This window comes from Hylaeus anthracinus, unplaced genomic scaffold (genome assembly GCF_026225885.1).
Source record: "Hylaeus anthracinus isolate JK02 unplaced genomic scaffold, UHH_iyHylAnth1.0_haploid 5, whole genome shotgun sequence".
NCBI lineage: Eukaryota > Metazoa > Arthropoda > Insecta > Hymenoptera > Colletidae > Hylaeus > Hylaeus anthracinus.
In genome coordinates this window covers 9,450,730-9,477,609 of record NW_026535322.1, presented here as the reverse complement: position 1 = coordinate 9,477,609, position 26,880 = coordinate 9,450,730, and the positions used below count along the sequence as shown (strand labels likewise).

Genomic DNA, 26,880 nt, shown 5'->3' with positions numbered 1-26,880 from the left:
CAAAAGTCATAATAACGTTTAATAAACTTATGTAACAGTTAGTTCTAAGGTTAAACTATACATTTCTTTACCTGCTTCTGTACCAATCCGTTTTATGTATCAATTTTGGAATAGGAACAGGCAAACCTGATGGAGGTAAATATTGGTATGCTACTTCAATTAGTAAACTGCGACTCAGGTTATCGAACGAACATGCTTCATTATTTATGTACACATTTCGCATATTAAATTGATATTGAAGCATTAAATCATCTGAAAGGAATTCATGGAAATTGGATAGGATTTTGGAATATAGGGAAACGAATGTTCAAATATTAGGATAGAAAGAATGTCGATGTTTATTCTACGATACAAATCCATTTACTTTAAATGTAAACAATATTAGACAGTGCAGTTTGCGAGAATTTTAACATAAAGGGGTGCGAAGCATTAGTAAGGACAACATTCTCCTTGTTAATGACTAGTTTCATATAACACGAATTTTGATCAATTTTGATTGTTACAAAGTTATTCCTTATAGATATGCCGTTTATTATTGCGTTTAAAAAATATAGTGTGAAACCTTATTAGTGTTAAGCACACGACATACTGCAGTTAAATGCTGAGCTTAAACCAGTCACTGTGAACAAACCAATTAAAAAAAAAATATGTTGAATTAATTATCATGCATTTGTGCATATAAATATATATATATTTGCCTCGATTAGTAGGAACTGTTAAAACTTAAAACGATGATGATAATTATTATTTTTATCTGATAATCTTATAATTTATTGTTCTCATAGTTTCGAAGAATTCTACTCAATTTGGGAGTATCAGATTGAAATATATTGTACAATGCTGTTAAGAGAGTTTCTGACTTACAGTAATTTGCATCCTTATTTTGTATAGCATTGTGCAATGTCATAGCGAGATACGTGTGATATTTAGCGTAACTGCTTTCTAATACATCTAACTCCTCGCTGGCAAACATCAAATTTTTATGATTCCATCGAGCTCGAATATGGCTACACATTTCAATTAGCTGAAATACAGATACCATTGTGTATTTGTGTACATTTCATAATAGTATTCAATATGCATACATACATTATTTACAGTCACCATTAGATCGTCGTACTCTGCTGTTAACAAACAGTGTTCGTGAACTTTTCGCAAATATTCGTTATGAACTGAAAATATTAGCAATTAGCAAAGTATTAGCAACAAAGATATCGTACATCTATATATGCGCGTCGATTTATTTCTTTATAAATTCATTTTACCTGATATGATTACGTCAAGGCTATCGGCTTGCATTAACGACTTCTCTAATACGAGACTTAAATTTTGCAGCACTTGGCCTGATAAATATGTATGTATCGAGCTAATTGCGTGTAATAAAGAAAATCGCAAACTTTCAATGCGTCTTATATGAAATTGTTCCAGTTTGTTTCTTTTACGCATTGACTTTGAACCTTCCAAATCTATAAGAAATATCATTATTTATAGTATGTTATCAAACATGATACATTGCAAGTTTTCTAATATTTCTTACCGCTGAATCTCAAATTGTTCAATGTCCATAAAGCCCATTTTAGCCTTAATTGAAACCTAAATATTTCATTATATTTTACGAAAGTTTTTTCGTTTAATATAATGTTAATAGGCCAACCTATTGCATAGTGTAACGTTATATTATCCACAGCCACTAATACTTGATTTGTATTAGTACTACAAACTGTAACAGACCAACGTGAACTTGAATCTGGCCAACATGGGGATAGAACTTCCTCGAGAATACACGATAAGAAGTAAGGATTGCACCACATTTGATTAGTTTCGATCTACATTGAAAAAAAAAATATATATATATATTTATGAAAAAAATATACGGCATACTATGCATAATATTTTATACTATACCTCGTGGAACAATTTCTGATAAAATGTACTCATTATGTGCCCTGCTTCCATCATGTAAACAGATCTCATCAATGTTAAATGTGACTCCAATTTATATTCTTCTGACATTATATTTTTGACTAACTTGCTGGCATTATTATACCGCGAAACTAAAATATCCGCTAAAATATTTTCTAATATTTTTCTATATGGCAAAATATAATTCGATACTTTCTCGAGTCTGAAAATTGATACTTTGTGTTTGAAGAAGAATATTTTTTCCAGAAGTTTCAAGTTCATAATGGAAGTACCTTTTAAATAAATTATTACTATTTACTTTAGTACTCTTAACGACAGAGCAGCAAGCATCGGAGATATCTTTTCCCAATAACTGAGGAGGAATGTAGCCTTCTAAAGCTTTCAATAGAAATGGATTATTAAATTCAGATAATTCTTGTACGATATTCTTTTCTACATCTTCGTCGTTTTTATCATCGATTATTTCATTCTCTTGGAATATCGGTAATTCTTCTTGTAGTTCGCCTGTACCGTATTTAGAAAGTTCAATTTCTAGTTTAGCGTAAAATTCATCCATCAGAGAGCTTCTTAATTCTGTAAAATGTGCTTTATTAAATACTTTTATTCGTCGTAACTACGATAACAAGCAAAGTTAAACTGAAAGTACCGCATACCGCTACTTCCGCTATTAATTTGCCATATATCTGTAATGCGATCTAAAGATACCAATAACTCGATACTCTGACCCATATGCTGCACTTTCTTGATTAAAAACTGCATTATCGGATCAGCCAAACATATATCGTCCAAAGATCTCAAAGAAAATACTTCGTACTGTTCATTGTTTTGCGAAACTACATCGTTCGAAAACCTGAAACGAAAAAGATAATCACGATCTACCATCATCTCATTTTATATTCAAATATATTTACTTGTAAATTATAAATTCCTCTCTCCAGTCTTCGAATCGTCCCTCGCTTAACCACGTATCAATTATATTCAAATAAACGGCAAGGCTAGATAAATATAGACTGGCGCAAATATTTGTTCTCTTTCGATTATGCGATTTCTGCATTTCAAAATACAAAGACGACAATAACTTTGATGCGCACATCCAATTCGAGTCATCTCTCCAATTAGATATAACTCCTTTATGAACATCATGCAGAATTTTCACGCTGCACAAATGTTTTTTCAGAAGTGTCGATAAAGATAGTAGCGTAAAACAGTCGTCTAAAAAGCAACAGTTTATTACTTTTAAAAAATGTATTCGCTTTAGAAAAACATTTTCTATACCTTGTTTCATGAGATTCTTTTCAATATCGATTATTTTATTCTTAAAATTGATTAAATGTTGTCCAAGCGCTGCGTTATACGCTTCATAAGTCAAAGGTGGTTTTTTAGAAAAACCATCCCGTTCCGAATATAGGTCGATTCCAAATTGTTCTATATCGTGTATCATAGAAAAATATTTGCAAAACGGTTGAAGAATGCCATTAAAAGCAACCTAAAATTTTCTAATAACATTATTCTCGAATTTCGGTTAATATTCGATATATACGTAAAACATACATTTTACTAAATTATATATTCGTACTCACAATAGTTAAGCTAGGTATGGATATATCAGGACGAATTGAAAAATCTGCTTCTTCGTTTTGTTGAAACACTACCATACGCGCTTGAATATAAAACATCCATAATAATTCCCTGCACGTTAAATATTCGCTAAGGGTGCCAAGCGAATAGAAACCTGTCTCGGTTGCTTTACGCCTATTCGATATTAGCATAATAATATTACTTACAATATAGAATGAACATTTTTTTTTTTTATATATATAAAAAGAAATGTATCTACCAGATTTCACAAAGATAAGCGTCGCAAAATTTACTCTTGACTGGATATTCCCACCGTTCCAATTCGTTCCACCACGTATTTTGAATGTTTAACATTAACCAGTTTCTAGATTTAAGTTCCTCATTTAAAGCTACGGATAATTTACTTAATTCTGCTTTAGCAGTTGGTATACACAGCGCTTTAGCCGTATTTGTATCGGTTGTAAGTGTTTGAAAATTTGTACTTAAGTTAGAAGAATCTTCTGTATCATCCGACCATTCCTATAAAAGATTATATAAAAAATCTTAGTACATCTGCGTAATCTGTAGAAATAAGAATACTTACGCTCTCTGTATCGCTTTTGTAATCATGGAAAAAATGTTGTTGGTCCTCTTTTAAATATTGGGCCCAATCAATTTCTTCTATAATTTCATTTTCATTTTCACCTGTTGCATTAAAAATATTTTCTCCCCGTGTTAACTTTAAACATTCCAAATCTGATTTACAAGTCTCTTTAGATAATTCCAACAAGAAAGTTAATAAATACCATTGTAAATCATATTGTGGATGCTGTTCAAAATCAAAACTCGATAAAAATGTATCTACAAGCTCTTCGAATTTTTTTGCTACATTATATTTTCCATGAATGGAAAACTTTGTGATCAGGTCATTGATAGCTTCTTTTGTGGTGTTACTGTTAACAGACAAATATCGATGGTGTTTAATGCTCATCGTACAAAATCGTTCGCAAACTCTGAATCCTTCTTCGTTTTCCTATAATTATACAAATTGTTAATGCAAATTATCAAAAGTACTGATCAATTACTGATCGATTAACTTAAAGTAAATATTACCTCAAACGAAGTCATTGTTGTTATTAATTGTTTTATATCTGTATGAATGTCGTTCAATGTTTTTGTACCCATGTTTGCTGAAAGCATGAGCAGAGGAAATTCGTTAAAACGTAAAATACAAATGATAAATTAAACAGAAACAGAAGATGAAAATTTGTCCTTAAAAATAGTAAAATTATTTAATATTCTAACCTTTTAATGAACTCCTCGTTTAACTTCGGAAATAAACTTTCAAAAGTACGCGACCTTGTTTTCTCCTCGTATATAATTTCGAACTTATAGATAACGATGTGGAAACGTACATTCTGTTATAATAAAAGCGACTCTAAATTCTCTGCGAGAAAGAATAAACCTGGACACGATAGCTTGTACGCGCATAATTTGTCATATAAGTTACTCGAGCACTATTTTAAATTAAATACTATAGTTTATACTTACACTGCTATTCATAATATTCAATAAACAAAAGTGACGATAACTAATTGATAAGATCAAGCTCTGAACTTTTTTTTTTTAGTCAATTAAAGAAAATTTGTTTATGGAATTAGAAAATGATTTATAAAGCAAGAATTCAGAATAAACTTTTAATTGACTGTTGAATTGAATAACAAAACAAAAAGTAACAATCATCGATCGATAAATTGTTACTAATTTAATAAACTATTCGATTTGTTTAATTAAATATACCTGAATACATCAATCTTAATCTTCGAAAAGCAATAATGTAAGTTGTATTAAACAATTTTAAGTAACTAATGAAGTTGTTAAGGAATTACATAAAATAAGAAGAATAATATGAAACATGTTTTTTTTTACATAAACTGTTTTGTTGCAAAATTTACTTGACAAAAACGTAAGATAGGATTACAATTAGTTAAGTATAAATGAGGAGATGATTGTTTTATGTATTGATAAATGTATAAACATACTGCATTGTTGTAATAATATACATTTTCCCTATAACCATGATGGAAGACTAAAATAACTCAATTAAATAATGAGATCATAAATAAACGTAAGGGATTCAGCAGTATGCATCGTAATTACCATAATATTTGGTCCCATTGTAGGGAGAACCAAAGTATGTTATGGAATGCACTTAACATCTTATATATTAGCTGTAATTATTTTGAGTTTACAACATTTTCATAAAAAAGTTTTAGTTTAAATACAATCAAAGGAGAAGTATATACTTCGTTCTTATTATAAAGTTTTACAACTTTGTACGATCTATTATTATTTAAAAAATGTACAAATAATCGCTTAAAAATATTTAGACACGTCCCTTGATATTTAGCTACATTCAGAGTTGCGAGTTATACACAATTCTATTGTAGCAAACAGATTCAATTTTGAAAAATTTACTTTAATGGAAGAATCGGTATCTACTTAATTTAATATACTTAAAATTCCTGAGGACAATTGTACGAATAACAAATTGACGATGCGTTTCAGCTGAAAGTAAAAAAAAAAAAAATATTTCCGATACTACTACGATGACGCTGTATTGTTATTGTACATTAATACGTAGTTATACAGTTATAAGTAGAAAATAATAATTTAATATAAAAATAAGTATCGAATTATTTTTAATAATGCATGTATATGATGCGCATACTTTTTTTTTATGGGAAAAGTTGGTTTTCGTAATTACAGCTCATCTTTCTCATCTAGATCTATATCGCTAAGATCGATTTCTTCTTCTTGCGGTGGTTCAGCATCCTTGCCATCCCATGGCGTTGTTTCAAGAATCTCGGGTAATTGAGCTCCCTTCAAAGGAGCTGTGCCTCCTCGTCCGTAACTCAAATCTCGTAAGAATTCGTTTATGCCATCGTAGGAAAAGCTTCCTTTTAATAATGAGTATTTCATTTTTTTAATATTTACAACTGCTAATGCAGGGTAACCAAAACCTCCGATTTCTAAGGCTTCTTCGATATGACGCTGTGCACCAGCTTCAGCCCAAACCCATCTATAAACCATACAAGAAATATAATCACTCGATAGACATTCCTTCTTATGTTGTTTGTTGATTTTTAGGACAATCTTCAGTATGCATACAAACAAACAAACATGAATTTTGAATAATAATATATCGTTGATATTTTGGGTTTACGCGGGTTTAGCGATCCCGAAATACCCACGCTGTAATAGGACCAGTGAGAAGATTGACCCAAAAATCAACGAATATCGAGTTTCACAATCTGAAATATGGATATATTCGTTAATTTACTAAACGATAACTAAAACCTGTACATACCCCCACATCTTCTGTTTATATTTCTCTCCAAGCTCGTTCAATGTTTTCAAGTACTGATTTCTACAATCTGATTGACAATCCAAGATATGTGGTAAAACGGATACAACGCATAAAGGCTTGTCTACGCATGCCTCTTTGAAACTCTTTTCACTTATAATTTGAGCTATTTCTGGCGCTGGAATATTTTCTGCCAGTTTTTCTAATGCCCAACTTACGATATCGTTACTCGTGCGACCACCGTCGTACTCTTGTACAGAATCAGATGATTTTTTGCCAGGTGCAAAGTATTTGATGGTGGGATATCCCTTTATTGCGTACTGGCTAGCCTGTAACATTACTATCTTGTTAAATACGTAACGATATAAATATAGCCATTTCAGATACAAACAATTTTGAAAGAAACCACTTACTTTAACTCTATTTACAGTAGCATCGATAGCACCTAATTTTACTTTTCCTTTAAGTTCCGTTGCCGCGGACGCCCAAATGGGAGCTAAGTTTTTACAATGCCCGCACCAGGGTGCGTAAAACTCGACTAGCCACAAATCATCCGAATTCATTACCACTTTATCGAAATTTTCATCCGTCAATTCGACAACATCTTTAGATTCTTTGAACTATAATCAAAATAGAGAGTTTCTTTTATTATGGATTAAATTCAAATGATTATCGAAAAAACTAGATTAAATCGCGATCTCGTTCTTCGATATATTTCAAGATCATCAAACATAGCGATAGCATTATCACACTTACTTTAGAATCTCCACTGCTCTTTTTTCCACCTAAAGCCCTTCGTGCTTTTTGACTAACCGCATTAAGAGCAGCGTCGACGATTCCACTTGCGCTTCTTGGTCCACTAAAATCATCCGGTTTACTACCGGCGCCAAAGATTTTAATCGTTGGGAAACCTTGAATTCCATATTTCGATCCAAGGGATTTATGCTCATCCGCGTTCACTGCACCAACCTTTACGATACCCTGTTCAAAATTCATGGTAGTAATAAAGAATTTACTTAAAAAAGTGGACAAGAATAATGTAATTACAATGTTACCTTTAAAGCTGTAGCAGCTTTATCGTATTCAGGTGTTAATTGTTGACAATGTCCACACCAAGGCGCGTAAAATTCCACGATCCAAACATTATCGCTATTCAATACTAGACTATCAAAATTGTTTGGTTTGAGATCTATGACATCTGAATTAGAGGAATACAAACAATGGGCTCCGCTAACTAATACCAAGATACCTAAATGAAACAAATAGAAAAGATATATTAAATTGCACACGAATAGCATTAGAAGAGAGTATTTGAATTTCTATAAAATCAAATAAACGTGTATATTTGACACAACGATTAAAACAAAAGGCTTTGTATGGTATACACCTGCTGGTCAAAATTTAATAATAATAAAAAGCCACGAAGCAATTGACTCATATCAACTTTGAAAACTTACCTAGTAAACCGTACATCTTTCCCGTTAAAGGAACGATAATTTTACAATTTAAAAAAAAAGAACCATTCGCTGAAAATCGTTTCTAAATATAATACTGAACGGAATCAATTTCTCGTAGTGCTCGATCGTTCTGGTTCTAAACTTCTAATGTACTGTTTCGTGCTTTCCCACTCTCATAGAACCACATATATAACTTTTCGTGGATCGTTTTGATTGGTTCTCGTAATCAACAGTCGTACACATAAATAAAGATTCTCTGTGGTAGATAGATAGGGAACTATATGGCACACCATATATAGACACTCGCAACAAAGTAAAAAAATTGAATTGTACTTGTATGTAGATTGTACTAAATTTCTGAGTTATGAAGTAATCAGGAACCTATATCCTGTAAGAATTATTAACGTATCTTTTCTGTGGGAAAATCTACCAATTTCATCAATTTCTAGAAAATTATATGGGTATACATTATTTTATCCAAAACTAAAAACAAATTATCTGATTATATTTCTTACTGATTTTCTTGACTATTTATTATTAAAGTAAGAAGCTTATGGGTTTTCCATGATTTTCCTCAATCTGCCACAACAACAATTTTGTCACTTTGTTGTAGATCATCGTATAATACCTGTGCAATATTTTATGAAATATTGAAATCAATCGCCAAACATTCCCGCTAGAGCAAATAGTAAATATTCAAAAATAATTAAGTACAGCATTACAAAATTAAACTTGGCGCCATTTGCGGTAGGTCATGGGATCTCAAGATGAATTTTCATTACGTGAAAAAAATTCTATAAACAAAACCACGTGATTTACGAACGAAGCTTATCGATCTGTTTTGTTAGGTTATGTTTGATTGTGTTTCTGTCTACATATATAGAAACATATAGTAGATTGCTATAACTTTGCGATTTTAAGTATAGTTTCGTTTGTATTACTTTAAATAATATCGTTATACATTTCCTTTTTGTTTTAAATTCTTTTATTACCGAGCTTTGATTATTACGTATACATAATATTTATAGGTTAAGTTACCGTCGTTTCGATTCTAACGAAAGCTATATGGTTATTTACAAAGATATCTTGTTGGATTTAGTATACATTAGGTTAAGTACATGCAATCGCAGGATTATGTGAAATTAATGTTTTGTTTGTATACCTCAGAGGTATACTGCAGCTTAGTAATCCAAAGGTACTTAGGGTATAAGTAAAAACAGAGTATCTAATTTTTATATTAATACAAAAAAACTATTGTACGTTTACTATTTATTTTACTTAAAATTATTTATATTATATAAATGTACAATAATACATATGGTGGCCACAAAAAATGTGTCGAACCTAGTAATATTCTAATGTTCATAATAGTCGGTTTCAATAATGTATCATTGTTTAATATACATCACTTTGATATATTGTTTTCACTTGTATAGAATTAAAAGAAATCGCAGAAAATTATGGGTCAGAATACATAGTTTACAACATTGTTTTCCTTTTTTTAAAAAATTTACAACTACCTATTATAACTTATTATTGGTATATCTAGTATTTCTTGATGTTTCTCATTACTCTTTACTAAACGTAAACTGTCACATAAAATGGGATTTTAAACATCGGAGGAATTCGTGTTCTAATACTCACTTGACTACGCGATACATGATTTACAAATATGTTATTTAAATGTATCGACTCAATTACTTTAGAAAATTAATATCGTATATATTCAATTCTTAATTACAGTAAATCGAAAACAGATATCCTAATTCGTTATACAAAATAAAAGAGACGCGAAAGTAACAGATATCATTCTTTGTGATTTAGATATTTAAATATTTGAATATAATACTTCCATGTAAATATTCTTAATAATTTAACGTTGAACATATACGATACAATCATTTTAAACATCATTGTAATTACACCCACCCACAGTGAAGAGTCTTTGGTTGTACATTTTCTCTCAGAGCAATAGACTCGTATGAAGCATCTTGTATTCATATGGATTAGTAGCACCATTTTTCACACAAGATGTAAACCTCTTATATTTACTTGATGGCAGCTCAATTTCTGGTTAACCAAGAAAAAGTTTTGAAAATTAAGTATGTTAATGTGAAAGCATATAAAATTTTCTCTTTTTGTTGACATTGTAACACATCCAGTTCAATAGCCATTACTCGACGTTGTAATTTCCCGACTTGCCGACGTAAATGTTGGATCTCTTCGCTAGGCGGAAGAGAAACATTGAGTGCGTTATATGATGGTGTTTCTTCTCTGAAACAAAAGAAATATCGTATGTAATTCCAAAAAAGTATGAGCAAAATCCTTCTACAGATCATGACTTTCAAATAACGAATAGAAGCTTATATTTTGAATATTATTCGAATCTATAGATATACGTATGAATATTAGTACCTAGTATGTCTAACTATTTGCATTTCTGTAGTGTATGGGCCGTTAGGTCTAGTCATCGAATCCTTAGTTTCTGTCGAGTATAAATCTGGTTCTTCTTCATCGACTGCAGGAAAATAGTGATTATCCAAAGTCAAGATTCGTGGAGGTGTCTACCAATAACAAAAAAGTATTACATATTATTTTAACTCATATGCATATGTACATCAACTATTATTTACCTGTACTCTAATCATGCCTGGCTCAGGTGGTAATACAGCATTTTCTAATGTAATTTCTCTTGGAGGTGCCTTTGTTCCAACATGTTGTTCTTGTCCTACATACATTTAGTAAAATTCTTACTTAATATATTCACAACTGCTCGAGCAAAGCATTTAAATCGAAGTCTCAGAATATACAGTACCTTTATTATATAAATATATGCACAAGTCGTATAATTACCAACAACTAAAATTCTGTCTGGAACATGCATCTCAAATTTTTCTGCCACTTGATTCCAGCTAGAGGCACTCGTCCTAGTTACATCCTCATCTGTATAGTCGCCACACACACGGATACTTTTGGGCACGTGCATTCTTTTATTAACGTCCAAAGTAAAATTTGGGTCATAAAAATTATCAGCCTCTCCATTAAAAACAGTAGGACTATGTGTTTTTGACATTGTAACTAAAAATTAAGAGAAAAACAAAGTGAAACTTAAAATTCTGTTTATGGTAAATCCATTGGTATATGTATTTGATATACATACAAGAAATAGCTGTACAATATAATATAAAATATGATTAATTTGTGCTTCTATCTTCTAAAATAAACATAAACTATTTAAAATAATACAGTTTACTATTTATTAAATACGACGAATTTACATATTACAAAACGAGACGAAAGTTTACATACATTTTGTATCGTTGTTGGTTATCAACAAACAAAACAGATTTATAAATGGTACAACAAAGGATGAAATCGTGCTCGATGATTTTCCAATACAGTTACAGTGGAAGAGTATAATGACGACACAAAAAGATATTCAGATTGATCCATGCGTTACGAAAAAACAAAGTGGAGGAAATTCAAATTCAAATTATATTCGTAAATAACACTTCGTCTAATATTTACGACAGTAAGTGTATATATGTTTGCAACAATGTAAGTTTTTTTCAAAACCTGGAGGAATTATCCATCGCATACCTTTTAGATCGTTGAACACAAATTCGTCGAATGAAGTTGGCAACGTGTGTGCTCGTGCCTGTGCTGAAGTCGGTCTCAATCCTGTCGATAGTTATCGATATTTGGAAATACATCGATTTCGATAGAGCTCCCGCCAAAATTACTAAACTTTATCTGCCATTGAAACCTGAAACCACTGAATTTCTCTTCTTCGTTCTCTGCGAATATATACAACTTTACTTTTAAGAGTGTTATTTATAATATTGTACAGAAAATATGAGCAACGTAGAATGTGAGTATTTCTGACAATAATTTATCTGCATTGCTTGAAATATTCTCTAAACCATCTGTTTATTGTTTATCATGCTTGTTGCTATAATATTACAATAATTATAGTAATTATAGTTATATATATAATAATAGTAGTCTAGGGAATGCGATCCAAATATCGAAATGTAGTTTTCTTAGTCTAACAAAAATGTACAAAATGTTTTTATGTGTTTGTAAATACTTATAGTGTATTATTAATAAAAATTGTTCAGCATCCTCAACGGGTAGAGCTAAGCGACAAACAACTGATAAAACTGGAAGACTGTCAGCCTTAGAAAAATTGAGACAGTTAAAAGGTAGTAAACACAAATACGAGGTTGATGAACTGGAAAACGTTTATGAAGAAGTAGATGAAAAAGAATACTCTCGCACAGTAATAAAAAGGCAACACGATAACTGGATCATCGATGATGGTAACAACTATAATTAATAAGTGTAGTTAACGTTATAAAGATTTTAAATGTCTTTGATGCAAACGATTTATTTTGCTCAATAGGAGAAAGCGGTTACGTGGAAGATGGGAGGGAAATTTTTGATGATGATTTGGATGATGAAAGTATACAAGAAGCGAGAAAGCAGAAGATGGTTGGACCAAGGAAGAGTAAAAAAGATAGCGTTAAAAAGAGAGGAACTATTCAAAATATGATAATGAATATGCCTACAAAGAAGAAAGCTGATGTTGGACAGAACGATGATGATATTTTAAAAGACTTGATGTCCGACTTGAAGAAGAGCGCGACACCGAAAAAACCTGAATCAAGAACTCCTAGAAACAAATTTTCGCTGGCTTCTCATGCAAATAACACGTGAGCAATCATTTTTTATACGCGATAAGCTTTTGAATATTAAATATTTGTAATGAATTGTTATTATAACGATTACAGAAGCACTTGTACAGAAAAAAGTATGCAATCTTTCCCTGAACATAAAAGAGTACAAAATGACACGGATGTTGACGATTTAAGAATATTTGACTGTCCAAAGAAGCAACATGAAAATTCACAAACTGACTCAACTTGTCAATTAAAGAATATTAATTTAGATCAAAGTACCAGTCAGAACATTATAGATGATGAAGTTACAGATCAATTGAAAACTATAGCACCAGATGTACATGCAAATAAAGATGTTAAGGAAAAAAGCAGCAGTCAAATAATTCAAGATGACAGTGAAGATCTTAGTCAATTTGTTGGCGACGTAAGCTTTTTTCTTTGCCTTGTTACATATTTTAAAATAAATTACCAATACTACAATCGTTACGCCTGTTACAGTTCTGTAATGCAGATTTCGAAAATGAAAATATAAATTACGTTGAAAAATCAGTGCCATCCGTCGATAAGGGAAACAAATATTATAAACCACTTATTCAAACAAAAAATAAGGACATTGAAAACGAAATGCTTGAATCTGAAATCTTTAATAAAATATTGGATACAGAATTTACAATGCAGACATCAGATATCGAAGTATCCGTAGACGCTACAGAGTTACCTTTACCGCTTATAACTAATGGGAACAAAGAAGAAGTATTTAGATTCTATTGGTGGGACGCATACGAAGATCCTTTTAAACAACCCGGAGTTGTATATCTATTTGGAAAAGTTTTTGTTCCATCTATAAAAGCATATTGTTCTTGTTGTTTAACAGTAAAAAATATTCCGCGAAGAATTTATCTTCTTCCTAGAGTACACGTATGTATAAGTACATATTTATAAACAGATTTCTCTTACAAATTTCAAGTTTATTAAAGTAACGATAATCTTCGTAAATTTTAGATAAAAACATCTTCTAAGGAAAGCGACGAAGAACCAAAATTAAATACAATGGAAGATGTATATAAAGAATTTAATGAGTTTGCAAACAAATCGGGAATAAAAGAATTTCGTTGTAGTACAGTTACGAAACATTATGCTTTCGAACAAGAGGGTACACCAGCACAGTCCGAGTACTTGGAAGTTAGATATTCTGCGCATTACCCAGCTATGGCTCCTGATTATACCGGACCATCGGTTGAGCGTGTTTTTGGAACGACAGTAAATTCTTTAGAACTGCTACTGATAGAAAGAAATATCAAAGGTCCTTGTTGGCTAGATATTAAATGCCCACTGCCAACTGGCGTACAGACTAGTTGGTCCAAAATAAAAGTATAATAATTTAATTTATCGATAGAATTTATTTTCGCAAGAGAAATATTAAAAATTGACAAGTCGTATTATCAAACAGGTAAATTGCATGAAAATGGAGAACATATCTGTTTCTTCTGAATTTGAGTCGTTGCCACCGTTAGTGATAACAACGCTGAATGTACGGACATCTTTAAACTCTAAATCACAACAAAACGAAGTAATCATGATCGCAATACTTACACATTACAAATATCACGTTGATAAAGAACCGCCTAAACCAGCATTTCAACAACATCTTTGCTGTATGTTGGTTTATTTAATTTAATACGTAATATTTATTTTCAGTATACGATATATTGGATGATTCTAGAAATCTAATGACTATGATCTAATGTTAGCGATGCACTGAAAATTATATTGTTCCATGTAGTGATCACTCATCCGCGCGACACCCCTTGGCCGCGACAAGCACGAGAAACGCTCTCAAATATTTCATATACGAAAGTAATGAAATTCGAAACCGAAATGGATTTACTTGAAGAATTTTTAACGATAATGAACACAACAGATCCTGACTTATTAATCGGATACGATTGTGGCTTTCAGTTTGATATATTAATGCACAGAATATTCACTTTAAAGGTTTCGAATTGGAGTAGATTTGGAAGACTGAAGCGTACCGCGCCTCCTCTTTTTAAGGTATAGAACGTGCCGTGTTACATTTTTCTATATATTTATGACAAATGTATAAAGAAATCTATTTCAGGGAAAGATAAATTTGAACCAAGTGTTAGCTGGTCGTCCTATGTGCGATATACAAGTGTCAGCTAAAGAATTGAATCTGAAAGTCAGAAGTTACGACTTGCAGTCTCTCTGTACAGCGGTAAATATTTTACGAATATTTACGCGACATATAAATATTCGCAAATATTTAGTAGAAAAGAAATTAAATTGTAATCGCTGCCATAGGTATTGAAGAAAAAGGAAAGCGAATGTAAAGAGATAAAACCTGGGGAAAGCTCGTCGTTTTATAGCACAACAGATAAAATAGATAATTTAATTAAAATAACATTAACGGAAGCATTATATATTTTATCCATTGTATTCGAGCTGAATGTTGTGCCACTCGCGCTACAAATTACATGCATCGCTGGTAAGAAGTATATTCGTACATGGTTGAGGTAGTAAGATGTTATACAAAGCAAATATTTTCTTTTTTTTTAAATATGATATTTATCTTACTGTATATAGGGAATGTTATATCGAGAACGCTAACAGCAGGACGCGCAGAGAGGAACGAATACTTATTATTGCATGCTTTCCATTTGAAACATTATATAACGCCAGATAAACGAATTACACAAAAGGGGAAAAATGCTGAGAAGAAAGGTAAGATTTGTAGCATCTTAAACTTTGTATTATTTGTAAGCGATTAACGGTGTGTTACGATTAGAAAATACTGGAAGAAAGAAGGCAGCTTACGCTGGTGGTCTAGTTTTGGAGCCAAAAAAGGGATTTTACGACAAACTTATTTTATTGATGGATTTTAACTCTTTGTATCCTAGTATAATTCAAGAGTACAATTTATGTTTCACGACCGTACCCGGCGCTGCATACGTTGACAGCGAGGTGAATATATTTATTAATCATCGATTAAACGTATTCTGTTTTTATTTACGAATGTACGCATACAGGATTTGTCATTGCCCGAGTCGAACTTAGAGCCTGGAGTAATTCCAACGGAAATTCGTAAATTGGTCGAAAGCAGAGTAGAAGTGAAAAAATTAATGAAATCTCCAAATATTTCACCTGAATTGAAAATGCAATATAATATTAGGCAATTGGCTTTGAAACTTACAGCTAATTCTATGTATGGTTGCTTAGGTGCAACTCACTGTAGATTTTATGCCAAAGGACTTGCTGCCCTGGTTACAGGTATAACATGAAATAAAAGTGTACGACCATTGTAACGAATACATACATGCATGTATATATACTAAATATTCTTGCAGCGAAAGGTAGAGAAATTTTGCAAAATACAAAAAGTCTCGTTGAAAAATTGAATTACGAAGTCATATACGGAGACACCGACTCTATTATGATCAATACGAATTTATTAGAGTACGAGGAAGTTTTCTCTGTTGGCAAAAAGGTAAATAATAAACTGTCAATTTAAAAAGGGGTTTGTTTATTTTGCATCCGTACGGTGACGTTAAAATGTGAAATTGCTTTTTAGATCAAACAAGAGGTGAACAAATTATATAAACGAGTGGAATTAGATATCGATGGTGTCTTCCGCTATTTACTACTTTTACAGAAGAAAAAATATGCCGCAGTAACGATGACAAAATTACCTAACGGGCAGATAGAATTAACGCAAGAACATAAGGGTTTAGATATCGTGAGAAGGGATTGGTGTCAGTTAGCTTGCGATATTGGAAGGTAAGTAAATTATACGTGCTTTTAAATTAATTTGAATGTTGATAACATCTGTAAATGTTATTAATCATTTTTAGAAAAATTTTGGATCAACTTCTTTCCGATCAGTCGAACGAAAACCGATTAGAACAAATTTTCAATATATTACAAAACGTCGCGAAAAGCGTTCGAGAAAATCAAGCTTCTTTGTCGTCGTTGGTTATTACAAAACAATTATCGAAAAATCCAAATGAATATCCAGATACTAAACAAGCCCACGTGCAAGTAGCGTTAAGATTAAACAAAGAAGGTGGTAGAATGTGGAAAGCTGGAGATACTGTTCCGTACATTATATGCGACGTTTGTATTTCTTCGTTACCGTTAGAATTGCCCTTGCGGTTTTTATTCGATGGTTTTATTAAATATATAGATCTCATTATGCGTTAGGATGGGACACAGAAATCTGCAACTGAGCGAGCATATCACATCGACGAATACAAAAAGAGCGATTCTTTAAAAATAGATGTTAGCTACTATTTACTGAGTCAAGTTTTCCCTATCGCTTTACGAATCTGCGAACCAATCGAAGGGATCGATGACGTTCTACTGGCCGAAAATTTAGGTAAAATTATAGTTTACGTTAATCAGAATATTTTACATAAGTTCTCGAATGTATACTATGGATTAGAATCTTCTAATAGGTTTGGAAAATGTGTATAAATCTAAGAGATTGATACACGAAGAAGAGAACAACGATATCCCACTGTTAGTGAACGACGATAGATTTAGATATTGTCTTCCCCTGAAATTTAATTGTACAGATGAGAAATGCCAATCTGAGATTATACTCAAAGATGTTGTCATCGAAACAGTGAGTGATCATAGAAACACGTTTTTCTTTTTACAGATTTTTATCGTTTGTATTTTTGACTATTTCAAAAACAAAATATATTACTTTTTTTACAGCAAATTGGTAAACAATTATCGTTAGCTGCATGTTCAAATCCAGATTGTACAGTAAAACCGTGGATGTACGCTAATGTTATACAGAACGCAATGCTACTCGCTGTGCGAGAATCAGTTACCGAATATTACGGTGGTTGGTTAGAGTGCGAAAATCCATTGTGCGCCGAAAGGACACAAACACTTCCGCTAGGTTTTCATAGAAAATATCCAACGTGCAGGAAATGTAGAGACGCTGATTTACACAGAGTAGTAAGTTATACAATTTAGCATTGTTCTTAAGTTTTCGAAGCTGTGTCAAAAAATTACAATACTATATTACAGTTTTCAGAAACGAAGCTTTACAATCAGATGTGCTTTTACCTTCATCTTTTCGATGTGAGTCAGTCAAATTATAAAAGTATGTATTTGGATTTTTCCGAATAAAAAAAAAGAATGAAAGAGCGAGGAAAAACTGATTTACGATTGATTTACTTTCAGATCTGTTATCTCAGTATCCGCAAAGTATGAGAACAGCGTATGATTCTTTAAAAGAAGCAATGGAAAAGATATTGAGGCGCAATGCGTTTTCCGTTGTGTGTTTGGATTCCATATTTTCGAGTATTAATTCGCAACATAAATCGTCAGGTTTAAATAATGGTACTCTAGATATATCGGACGCATCAGACGACGAAGTAGTAAGTTTTACGCGTTCTATAAAATCATTGTTAATTTCATTAATCATAAGTTACAATTTGTCGTCTTTTATTTCAGATTTGAAAGTTTTAACATTTTACCGGATGATCAGAATGGATGAAACTAATTCCTATAAACGCGTCTTATCGATCTAATTTTATATTTATTTTTTATATCGATATCGTTTTATCTATTCGTTAATTATTTACCAAAATTGAAATACTAATTATTACAAAAAATATATTTTGATGGGATTACAGGATATTTAGATACAAAAATAAGACGATATGTTTATGATGTTATTACTTATACGATACATAGGTTTTAGAAATGTATCGTAACCTGTAAATGAAAAAAAGAAAATACGGTTTACGTAATGGTTTTAAAGACATTTTATTTGAACTGTTTTACAAGCCATAAGGAACATTTAAGTTTACTTTATTTTTGTATATTTCTAGTAAAAATAAATAATGTAACAAGATAAATTCACAATTTATATTTTTAACAAATATATACTTCATCAGTTTCCTTTTTCCTTTATAAATGTTAATGCTTTAATGTTAATCTAACTGTTGGAACATTGAACTATTACTTTTTTTATGAACTATATATTTGTCAGACATATACATCTCACATGTTACGTACTATATGATGGCAAACCAAACATTTCAGGCTTAAATTCCTCAAGGCTATTTATTACCAATGTTGGATTTTCAATATAACGTTTTGGTAATTGTGGATCCGGAACCATGACAACCTGCATTCCAGCGCTAAGAGCAGCTTTTACTCCATTTGGAGCATCCTCGAACACAAGACACTAAACAAGCATAAGCGTAATACTTGGATTAAAAATACTCGTACGACTACGTTACGTACATGAACTATACAACGAACCTTTGAGGGATTAGGATTATCGGGAAAACGCTTTGCGGCAATCAAAAAAATATCTGGTGCTGGTTTACCGTGAACAACATCAGGATCAGAACCGCCGAGTACTTTATGGTTAAATAAATTAAATACCTCTGTCCATCTTTGAGTTTTCAATTCAAAATTTTCTTTACTCGAACTCGTAGCTAATGCAAATGGAATATTGTTTTGTTTCAGATGCGTTAGCAGCCGTTCCGCACCTATTCGTATATAATGGATTATACAGTAAACATAAAAATACTCTTTCGCGAAAATAATTTTGTTGTTCTCGTATTTTGGTAAATTTAAATAAACTTGGATCTATTACCCGGCATTAGGTTTGCAGATGGAAATATTTCTTCGTATATTTTAATTATCTCGCTTTGAAATTCGTCTACCGTTAGAGGTAAGGACAACATTTCAACTACAGCTTCTGCGACTGCTGTAGTTTTGAAACCCATAGTTTGTGCTTTATGCTCCCATGTAAATTCTTTTCCATAGCGATTTGTTATGCGATTAAACGCATCCGAGTAAAGCTTTTCTGTATCTATCGAGATTTTGATAAAAGATTATTTTACACAACTAATATAACACATAGAATTTATTTAATTCATTAACTTTAACTAAAATGTATAATTTATGTTTATTTGTAGAAACTGTGTTGAAGGTAGCTTTTAAAAATGATAACAATTTAAAATTTTTCATTGAAAATTATAAGTTAATCTAATGCATGTATGCAAGGCATGTATGTAGAAAATTCTAACACAGCTTCCTCAAAGAAATAGGAAGAAAGCACATACAAACTCACGCATGATGAGTGCTTTTTTAACCTTTTCATTGATAGTAGAATCCGCTCATATAGATGCATGGAGTATTTTAATTTATATTCCTCATATTTCATAATAATTGCCATTGAGACTTTATTCATTACTACACGTGCATAGACAAAACAAAATTACTATATTCGCATAAATAAACATAAACTTATCTAAGGGTTAATTGGAAGTATACATCACGGAAGAACGTTACTTTTGTAATATATAAAATACACAATTAACAATAATTCCTTCCTAATTGTTGCGTTAAAGTTGGTTAATTTATCATTTATAACCGAATTTCTACATTTATTTAATACATGCGAATACTATAGTATTTTATAAAGCAAAGATTAAATGAAATTCCTTACCAAGCAATAATCCATCCATATCAAAAATACAATGCGTAACATTGTTAAATTGATTCTTAGACATTTTTTTAGGTATAAATAATATTTCCGTGATAACAAGCACCTCAAATCAACTGATAATGTCGCTTGATATTGTCATACTGAATTATGGCGCCAATTACGCAACGTTACGATAAAGCGAGTATCGGTCATTTCATTGACATTCAGGCTTACATGTATATTAATTTTTTTTATTCATGAGTAGGAAAGTTACTTACATTATGGAAATATAAAATATAAATTATCTATCTTTATAATGTAGCATTTTTACAAAATGTTTAAAAAGGGTTACAGATCATCATAATCCTGAAATAAGAATTTTTTAATTTTATGAAATAAAAAAATTGATTGTATTTATTTTACGACATTTGAATGTATAGGAATCGAAGGCGTGTGATTGTTTTCTTCTGTATTGTTGGCACCATGAAGTGTTGGCGAGCTTGAAGTTATGAATATTTCGTTGAAATATTGCGCCGCAAGTGGACGAAATATTCATAACTTCAAGTTCGGAATTTTGATAACAGTTTTCTAGTAACTTTCTTAGGGAGTTGGATCTCCTTATACTTAGTATACTATAACCTAGTATAGTATAGAATAGTATAGTAGAGATTAGTATAGTATAGTATAACCTAGATACCTAGATCAAGCTTCCGGGTTCCGTATATGCCTTGAATCTGCTTTAGTGCTTTCTCGCGTGATGTAAACGGACTTTCGAAAGTAGTGATACCAAATTTGCTATCAAATCCTGGGTTCACCTTAGCAACAGAAACAAATAGGAATAAAAACATAACAGGATTTATTATTAGGAGATCCAACTTGATTCTACTATTTAAAACGCATGTATGGAGCATTCTGTAAAGAATTCGTTATTTTTACTGGAATGTGCCAATTAAGGGTGCGCAGGAGACCCAGCAAAACTCCGAGTTGACTTCAGCGACAGTTGCGGGGAAAGTAGGAAGCTCTGGGACAAGGATAGATAGATTCTTGTCTCTCTAATGATGCTGTGACAGAGAGGGAGATACATCAATCGGAGGAGAGACAAAGACAGAATGATGTCAAACGTTTGCAATTTTTCAAACAGTTATTATAATTTTATGAGGCGAGGAAGCGACCTTTCCGGCTGATTTTTTTTTTTAAACTGTTCCTTATAAAATACCGTTGCGGGGGACAGTTACACATTTTGCAATTTCGCTTTTGAAACTTGCTAAAAATACATTCAAAGACAAGAAATTTTTTTTTTTTCAATTTTTTCCAAAAAACGCTTGACGAGACGATAGATTTACTTCCCCTGATTACGAAATGCATAATTATTATATGTTTTTTTCATTATTGTGCCTGAAAAACGGGAAAAACTATCTAGTAGTTCACCTACTTTCCGTTGGTGGCGTCAGTTTGTAAAGGTGGCAACCCTATACATATCGCTTTTTATTTTTATTGAATATTTTGTGGGAAATACCAGTTTTATATATACATAGGAAACTTCCTCTAAGAATGCATTTATGCGACTTGTTACTGCAAGGGAGCACTTGAATTGTACGTTGTATTTGAACATTTAAGTCGTATTACGTTACATGTTGTGATTCTAAGATGATCCATGAATCATTTTTTTAGGATTTAAGAGTCCCGTTAGAAGTTAGTAACTATAAATGTGATGGCAGTTTGAGTTTAATCTCAGAAGACAATGTGACAAATAAATATATTTTTACCGTTGTTAAATTTATTTTGTTGCTTTCTATTTGATAATAGAGTCTTTCGTGTAACAAAGTTCATCGAATCGTTATAAAGGCCTTATTTTACGAATCCAAGTATACACTGGTCATCATGAATTCTTCCAAGATTCAGAAGGTAATTATTTTGATTTCTTTTCAGGCGATTATTACAAATTATGCTTATGTATTTTAATATAATTTAGATGATAAAGCTTGCTACACAATATCAACAAAATTGTTACGAATATCTTCCCGATTGGTTGCAATACAATTATAATGAAGAGAAATATATAATGCAAAATATTCAATTTGCACTTTGTGGCCCTCCTATAAATGCAGAAGGCAACGAACTAGTTAATAAAAAAGATATCGATAAGAAAACATATGAAAGTGTTACTGCAGTATATAAGCAGATAATAGAATATGGCAGAGAAGATAATAATAATCCCATTTATGTTGGAATAATATATAATGTAATATTCCCTGACGAATTGAAGAGCAACAATAACGAATCTACAGAAATGATCGATGAAATATGGGCTGTACCAGTGTTTAAAATAAAAAGAAAAATGAATACTATATGGTATATTGACAATAGTGGTAGAATATATCAAAGCTGGAATGATTACTTAAGTAATAATACATTACCCAAGACTGTTATGATTGTACCAAAAAATGGTTTTTATCAGCATGATCCACAGTATAAAATCACAAAACAATCTTCAGTCGTATGGACTGAAATGTTACAATCACCCGCTTGTTCAATTAAAACTAAATTTCTTAAAGTTATTGATACTGCTACTAGCGCGTTAAGTCTTACCACAGCTGCCACACTAGGGGTTACATCTTTGGTCACCCCTGTTGGACCTGTATTAGCAGGTGCAGGTACGTTTTCTTTCTTCTTTGTTTTATTTATACGTGCATATGACACTTAAGATTTTATATTGTGAGATCACATTTTAATTATCAGGCCTAATCACTTGTGGTGTAAATGGACTATGGACCATCGGTCGAAGTTCTCAACAGTTAGTCGATCGCCATTTACACAAAGAATCCATCAGCCCCATAAATAAAAATGCATTACCTGCGTGGCTTGGTCTAACTGGCACAGCTTTAGCATTAGGAGCAAATAGCGGGGCCATGTTTCTGTCGAAAGCTATCGAAAAAGGTAATCATATAAGCAATGTAACTAAAGTGGTATATAATTCAGTGGTAATAAGTAATTTGACGGTTAATGGGATAGGTATAGCTTATCAAGGCTATTCATTAATTGACAAATATCGCGAGAAAAAAGAGGTTGATCTTTATGACGTGATGATGTTTAGTTCTCACGTTTTATTCTTCAGCAATACAGTAATAAATTCCAAATTATCTGGTGAACTCATAGGATCGTCTAATGGTACCATTCTTGAGAGATGTAAAAACGCTTTGCGTTTCAAACGCTTCCGTGAAGAATTTAATAAAATGATGGGATCAAGCGAATCTAATGATATAATATGTCCAGTCGTGACCGTTACTAATATAGTAGATTTTCGAAACATTTTCAAAGATTTAATAATCTTCAAAAATGGTAAAATCGTGGTAGGCGGTGTAGAATTAGTAGATCCTATTCAGCTCGCTGAACATTTGTTGAAAGTAGGCAAGATAGGACTCGATTTGGTACAATCTAATCCAAGGGTATATCAAAAAACATTGCTAGAGCTGAAAAATTTGTTGTCGCGTCTATTAAACAATTTCTATTCCGATGAACAGACAACGTCAACGCAACCTACTCCAAACGCAAAATCAAATAATGTAGATTCCTTTAACGATATACTCGCAGACGTAAAGACTGTGAACAATCCAACGAATATATTGAAAAGAGTTTTTAATATTGCTTTAGTTGTATTACGATATTGTAACGATCCAAAAATGTTTTTGTGTGATGCTGTTCACTTTGTGTGGGAATATTGTAAGGCAAATCTGAAAGGGTTTCGTATAAACGCGTGTTCAACTTTGAGAACTAACGTCTCCAACAATGCATTAGCTGAGATTGTTGAATTTATATTCGACGTTATAGATGTCCTAAGTTATGAACTGTATTTAGCTTTTTATTCATACGTATCAAAGAAAGAAATATGCATGTAAGTAGCCTTTAATATCGTGTTTTATAGAACAGATATTACTACATGAGGTTGAATAGAAGTAAAATATTTGTTACACTGTCGAAGTGCCTTAAAAGAAACTATGAACAATTGTAATTATCACATTTGGAATTAAGACGAGACTTTATATCGCGGTTCCCAAAATGTACTATTATTAATTTACAAATGAATGCGCTAAATAGTTTTTCATTTTCTGGTAAACTATGCAAACTAAATTTTCATCGTTTTGCTGCTTGAATCATCGTGTGTTTATACTTCTACTGCGAATGCTTTGGACATTATTAAAAATTAAATACAAGGAATAATAAATAAAAAAAAATGTTTTTGCCGCCTAAAACATCCTTGTTCTTCTAGAAATTAAGTACTGAATGATATTAATTCATATTACATTTAAGATATATCGTGTTCTTTTATAAAAATATAACATCTCAGAAATTGTATAAAAAGTGTACAGATATTTAAATTTGTTTGTGATAAGTGAAATGTAAGTTAACGAGGACACATAGCGTGTCTTCCTCCGTCGACAGGTAAAGTTTCACCTGTAATAAAACTAGCATCGTCGCTTGCCAGAAATGCAATTGCCTTCGCGACTTCTGTAACATCTCCTGGTCTGCCGAGCGCATGAGTTTCTTTACTGTGCTCGAAAAATTTCTTCAATTGCTCGTCCGTCATACCGCTATTCTTATGAAGATTTGTAACTGTAACACCAGGATTTACAGCGTTTACTCGAACCTAGTAAACGAAAAACAAGAATTATATTTCCTCAAAGACTAGTAATGGATTTAATAAATTTCAAAAATGTTTTTATGATTTTTATGTAGAGTGCATACTTGTTTTGGCGCAAGCTCGAGGGCAACGCATTTTGTAAATTGATCGATAGCTGATTTACTCATACAATATGACAGAACACCTGGAAACGCTCTTATTCCGCAAACGCTTGACACGTTTACAATATTACCTTTAGTCTTCACTATATGTGGAACAGCCAACATTGTTAAATTGTATATGGAACGTACGTTTACATTGAATACCCTGCAGTATTTATAATTCTTTTACCTAATTCTTTGTAAATGTAACGTTTAGAATAACAAATTTATACCTATCATATTGGTCTAATGAAGTATTTTCTATACTTCCACTTTCCAATACACCGGCATTATTAACCAAAACATCTAATCTACCATAGTGTTTAATGGTGGATTCAATGATATTTTTAACATCGGTTTCATTAGTTATTTCTCCAGTTACAATAAACGGTTTGTTAGGTTTACATTTTTCAGCAACTGCATTTAAATTCTCCAAATTACGACCTGTTAACAATAACGACGCCCCAAGTTGGGCAAAATGAACAGCTGTTGCAGCACCGATACCAGAGCTAGCTCCTGTTATTAACACAACTTTTCCAGCAAATGCCATCTGAAATAAAAATATAATGAATAATTAAAATAGTCTGCTATTAACACAATTCTAACAAATATGTAAAATGTGTTTTTTTCTTTTAACAAAAAAGATTAGAAATATTCGTAACATTTGTGAATTAATATTTGGGACGTAACAAAAGTAACATCATCATAATAAATGATTAAATATTCTCAATGCGGAAATAATTACCGTGACGCGGAAATCGACCTTGTAACAATATACTAAAATATTATATTTCAATGTATTCTTAGTTACAATATCTGCACTTACTTTGTATCGCGTTCAATTTATTACGTAACGCTGATTTTGTTTATTAAAACGGATTATCGTTTTCCAGTTGAAATTACGCAACGAATCAAATTACGTACATTCCCTTTTTGGTAAGCGCTTTTATTATCGCGAAATTACTATAGACACAACCGACTCTTATCGGTGTGGTGTAGAATGATTATATACAATGATGCAAATTTGAATTTTGTTCGTTGGGCGCACAGTAAGTCGCGCAGGTAGTAACAAGGATTTGAAACATAAAAGAAATAATGAACAATTTTTTTATGCTTTTTATTTAAGATACATATAATACTTAGATTCTAAACTTATGTTATGGTCGCTTTGGTTTTTCGCTGCTAAGTGTCGCTATCAATTTGTTTACAACTACGTTGTAAAACATAAGAGTTAACAAACATTTTCTCAGCTAAATTCTAATTATCGCAATGCATAATTAAATGTTTATTATACAATGTTATTGTCGGCAATTGTCGATGTCGATGTGTCGGGTGCTCCTTCCACTTGCACATGCGCGTTGTCTGTAGCGCCAGTAAAATATCTAATGCGACCATAATATATGTAATTATATGCTTAAAGGATTAAATAGATAATAGAAAAAAAAAAAAAGAAAAATAGAAGTATAATAAATTGGAACTCCGCCACATTGTTTTAGGCTCTCTTCCCAGCGTCGTTTGGGTCGAATCCTATGAACAGAGCTTTGCAAGATACTCCAGAGAGAAGAACGAGAAATTCCTGACACGTAAAAGATTACAACAAGAACTATTTCGTTAGAAACTTGAAAGAGATATTCT

At 31.8% G+C, this 26,880-nt stretch overlaps 7 protein-coding genes across 17 annotated transcripts; 2 read left to right on the top strand and 5 right to left on the bottom strand.

Annotated features, from left to right (window-relative positions):
- Positions 1 to 337: 337 nt before the first annotated feature.
- LOC128895238 (gamma-tubulin complex component 5) lies at positions 338 to 4,993 on the bottom strand. 3 transcript variants are annotated; one of them, XM_054157654.1, is made up of 15 exons: positions 4,786 to 4,993; positions 4,594 to 4,670; positions 4,085 to 4,513; positions 3,761 to 4,020; positions 3,504 to 3,675; positions 3,199 to 3,409; positions 2,835 to 3,135; positions 2,577 to 2,773; positions 2,196 to 2,496; positions 1,906 to 2,125; positions 1,538 to 1,826; positions 1,266 to 1,466; positions 1,090 to 1,172; positions 865 to 1,024; positions 338 to 619 (listed from the first exon to the last, which is right to left on the bottom strand). In XM_054157654.1, exons 2-15 carry the CDS (start codon positions 4,663 to 4,665, stop codon positions 573 to 575), a joined length of 2,943 nt encoding a protein of 980 aa, XP_054013629.1. In that variant the 5' UTR covers positions 4,666 to 4,670; positions 4,786 to 4,993; the 3' UTR covers positions 338 to 572. The 3 variants fall into 3 exon arrangements, with proteins under 3 accessions (XP_054013629.1, XP_054013628.1, XP_054013630.1); XM_054157653.1 differs by lacking the exon at positions 338 to 619 and having other exon boundaries at positions 745 to 1,024; XM_054157655.1 differs by lacking the exons at positions 338 to 619; positions 4,594 to 4,670; positions 4,786 to 4,993 and having other exon boundaries at positions 745 to 1,024; positions 4,085 to 4,185; positions 4,287 to 4,373.
- Positions 4,994 to 5,698: 705 nt separating this feature from the next.
- LOC128896085 (protein disulfide-isomerase A6 homolog) lies at positions 5,699 to 8,477 on the bottom strand. Its single transcript, XM_054159265.1, has 6 exons — positions 8,305 to 8,477; positions 7,903 to 8,096; positions 7,604 to 7,828; positions 7,261 to 7,467; positions 6,851 to 7,176; positions 5,699 to 6,562 (listed from the first exon to the last, which is right to left on the bottom strand). Exons 1-6 carry the CDS (start codon positions 8,318 to 8,320, stop codon positions 6,244 to 6,246), a joined length of 1,287 nt encoding a protein of 428 aa, XP_054015240.1. The 5' UTR covers positions 8,321 to 8,477; the 3' UTR covers positions 5,699 to 6,243.
- Positions 8,478 to 9,530: 1,053 nt separating this feature from the next.
- Positions 9,531 to 11,977, bottom strand: LOC128896097 (transport and Golgi organization protein 11). 2 transcript variants are annotated; one of them, XM_054159286.1, is made up of 5 exons: positions 11,905 to 11,977; positions 11,158 to 11,382; positions 10,938 to 11,032; positions 10,720 to 10,868; positions 9,531 to 10,578 (listed from the first exon to the last, which is right to left on the bottom strand). In XM_054159286.1, the coding sequence occupies exons 2-5, from the start codon at positions 11,375 to 11,377 to the stop codon at positions 10,368 to 10,370; spliced, it is 675 nt and encodes a 224-aa protein (XP_054015261.1). In that variant the 5' UTR covers positions 11,378 to 11,382; positions 11,905 to 11,977; the 3' UTR covers positions 9,531 to 10,367. The 2 variants fall into 2 exon arrangements, with proteins under 2 accessions (XP_054015261.1, XP_054015262.1); XM_054159287.1 differs by lacking the exon at positions 11,905 to 11,977 and adding an exon at positions 11,614 to 11,898.
- Positions 11,978 to 12,024: 47 nt separating this feature from the next.
- Positions 12,025 to 18,625, top strand: LOC128896066 (DNA polymerase alpha catalytic subunit). The gene is made up of 22 exons (XM_054159219.1): positions 12,025 to 12,175; positions 12,426 to 12,626; positions 12,710 to 13,019; positions 13,098 to 13,410; positions 13,485 to 13,904; positions 13,989 to 14,357; positions 14,437 to 14,641; positions 14,770 to 15,038; positions 15,106 to 15,222; positions 15,309 to 15,492; positions 15,591 to 15,728; positions 15,793 to 15,968; positions 16,034 to 16,274; positions 16,352 to 16,491; positions 16,576 to 16,781; positions 16,856 to 17,117; positions 17,205 to 17,379; positions 17,459 to 17,628; positions 17,724 to 17,972; positions 18,045 to 18,120; positions 18,201 to 18,397; positions 18,474 to 18,625. The coding sequence occupies exons 1-22, from the start codon at positions 12,160 to 12,162 to the stop codon at positions 18,477 to 18,479; spliced, it is 4,440 nt and encodes a 1,479-aa protein (XP_054015194.1). The 5' UTR covers positions 12,025 to 12,159; the 3' UTR covers positions 18,480 to 18,625.
- Positions 18,626 to 18,769: 144 nt separating this feature from the next.
- On the bottom strand, positions 18,770 to 21,304 carry LOC128896096 (pseudouridine-5'-phosphatase). 2 transcript variants are annotated; one of them, XM_054159285.1, is made up of 6 exons: positions 21,164 to 21,304; positions 20,488 to 20,832; positions 20,110 to 20,231; positions 19,630 to 19,848; positions 19,290 to 19,522; positions 18,770 to 19,212 (listed from the first exon to the last, which is right to left on the bottom strand). In XM_054159285.1, exons 3-6 carry the CDS (start codon positions 20,111 to 20,113, stop codon positions 19,033 to 19,035), a joined length of 636 nt encoding a protein of 211 aa, XP_054015260.1. In that variant the 5' UTR covers positions 20,114 to 20,231; positions 20,488 to 20,832; positions 21,164 to 21,304; the 3' UTR covers positions 18,770 to 19,032. The 2 variants fall into 2 exon arrangements, with proteins under 2 accessions (XP_054015260.1, XP_054015259.1); XM_054159284.1 differs by lacking the exon at positions 20,110 to 20,231.
- LOC128896077 (uncharacterized) lies at positions 21,237 to 26,877 on the top strand. 6 transcript variants are annotated; one of them, XM_054159241.1, is made up of 5 exons: positions 21,928 to 22,059; positions 22,138 to 22,371; positions 22,439 to 23,120; positions 23,206 to 23,403; positions 26,742 to 26,877. In XM_054159241.1, exons 2-5 carry the CDS (start codon positions 22,348 to 22,350, stop codon positions 26,858 to 26,860), a joined length of 1,023 nt encoding a protein of 340 aa, XP_054015216.1. In that variant the 5' UTR covers positions 21,928 to 22,059; positions 22,138 to 22,347; the 3' UTR covers positions 26,861 to 26,877. The 6 variants fall into 6 exon arrangements, with proteins under 6 accessions (XP_054015213.1, XP_054015216.1, XP_054015217.1 ...); XM_054159242.1 differs by lacking the exon at positions 26,742 to 26,877 and adding an exon at positions 23,582 to 23,725; XM_054159238.1 differs by lacking the exons at positions 21,928 to 22,059; positions 26,742 to 26,877 and adding an exon at positions 21,237 to 21,366 and having other exon boundaries at positions 22,273 to 22,371; positions 23,206 to 24,608.
- Positions 24,764 to 26,264, bottom strand: LOC128896094 (3-oxoacyl-[acyl-carrier-protein] reductase FabG-like). 2 transcript variants are annotated; one of them, XM_054159282.1, is made up of 4 exons: positions 25,991 to 26,264; positions 25,479 to 25,795; positions 25,210 to 25,411; positions 24,764 to 25,111 (listed from the first exon to the last, which is right to left on the bottom strand). In XM_054159282.1, exons 2-4 carry the CDS (start codon positions 25,793 to 25,795, stop codon positions 24,869 to 24,871), a joined length of 762 nt encoding a protein of 253 aa, XP_054015257.1. In that variant the 5' UTR covers positions 25,991 to 26,264; the 3' UTR covers positions 24,764 to 24,868. The 2 variants fall into 2 exon arrangements, with proteins under 2 accessions (XP_054015257.1, XP_054015255.1); XM_054159280.1 differs by having other exon boundaries at positions 26,072 to 26,263.
- Positions 26,878 to 26,880: the final 3 nt, after the last annotated feature.

Excerpts from the sequence above, each read along its gene's own strand:
- LOC128896077 (XM_054159238.1), top strand. The coding sequence starts at position 22,348 with ATGAATTCTTCCAAGATTCAGAAG. Across the intron at positions 22,372-22,438 it reads ATTCTTCCAAGATTCAGAAG|ATGATAAAGCTTGCTACACA; the intron begins GTAATTATTTTG and ends AATATAATTTAG. Across the intron at positions 23,121-23,205 it reads ACCTGTATTAGCAGGTGCAG|GCCTAATCACTTGTGGTGTA; the intron begins GTACGTTTTCTT and ends TTTAATTATCAG.
- LOC128896094 (XM_054159282.1), bottom strand. The coding sequence starts at position 25,795 with ATGGCATTTGCTGGAAAAGTTGTGTTAATAACAGGAGCTAGCTCTGGT. Across the intron at positions 25,412-25,478 it reads TCATTAGACCAATATGATAG|GGTATTCAATGTAAACGTAC; the intron begins GTATAAATTTGT and ends TAAATACTGCAG. Across the intron at positions 25,112-25,209 it reads TCGAGCTTGCGCCAAAACAA|GTTCGAGTAAACGCTGTAAA; the intron begins GTATGCACTCTA and ends TTCGTTTACTAG.
- LOC128896085 (XM_054159265.1), bottom strand. Across the intron at positions 7,829-7,902 it reads AAGCTGCTACAGCTTTAAAG|GGTATCGTAAAGGTTGGTGC; the intron begins GTAACATTGTAA and ends AATTTTGAACAG. Across the intron at positions 7,468-7,603 it reads AGAGCAGTGGAGATTCTAAA|TTCAAAGAATCTAAAGATGT; the intron begins GTAAGTGTGATA and ends TTTTGATTATAG.
- LOC128896096 (XM_054159284.1), bottom strand. The coding sequence starts at position 20,551 with ATGTCTAAGAATCAATTTAACAATGTTACGCATTGTATTTTTGATATG. Across the intron at positions 19,849-20,487 it reads TATGGATGGATTATTGCTTG|ATACAGAAAAGCTTTACTCG; the intron begins GTAAGGAATTTC and ends AAATCTCGATAG. Across the intron at positions 19,523-19,629 it reads ATCTGCAAACCTAATGCCGG|GTGCGGAACGGCTGCTAACG; the intron begins GTAATAGATCCA and ends ATATACGAATAG.
- LOC128896097 (XM_054159286.1), bottom strand. The coding sequence starts at position 11,377 with ATGTCAAAAACACATAGTCCTACTGTTTTTAATGGAGAGGCTGATAAT. Across the intron at positions 11,033-11,157 it reads AGACAGAATTTTAGTTGTTG|GACAAGAACAACATGTTGGA; the intron begins GTAATTATACGA and ends AAATGTATGTAG. Across the intron at positions 10,579-10,719 it reads CAAATAGTTAGACATACTAG|AGAAGAAACACCATCATATA; the intron begins GTACTAATATTC and ends CTTTTGTTTCAG.
- LOC128895238 (XM_054157653.1), bottom strand. The coding sequence starts at position 4,665 with ATGGGTACAAAAACATTGAACGACATTCATACAGATATAAAACAATTA. Across the intron at positions 3,676-3,760 it reads GCTTATCTTTGTGAAATCTG|GCGTAAAGCAACCGAGACAG; the intron begins GTAGATACATTT and ends AATATCGAATAG. Across the intron at positions 1,827-1,905 it reads ATCAGAAATTGTTCCACGAG|ATCGAAACTAATCAAATGTG; the intron begins GTATAGTATAAA and ends TTTTCAATGTAG.
- LOC128896066 (XM_054159219.1), top strand. Across the intron at positions 15,223-15,308 it reads TGCAGTCTCTCTGTACAGCG|GTATTGAAGAAAAAGGAAAG; the intron begins GTAAATATTTTA and ends TCGCTGCCATAG. Across the intron at positions 16,492-16,575 it reads TTTTCTCTGTTGGCAAAAAG|ATCAAACAAGAGGTGAACAA; the intron begins GTAAATAATAAA and ends ATTGCTTTTTAG.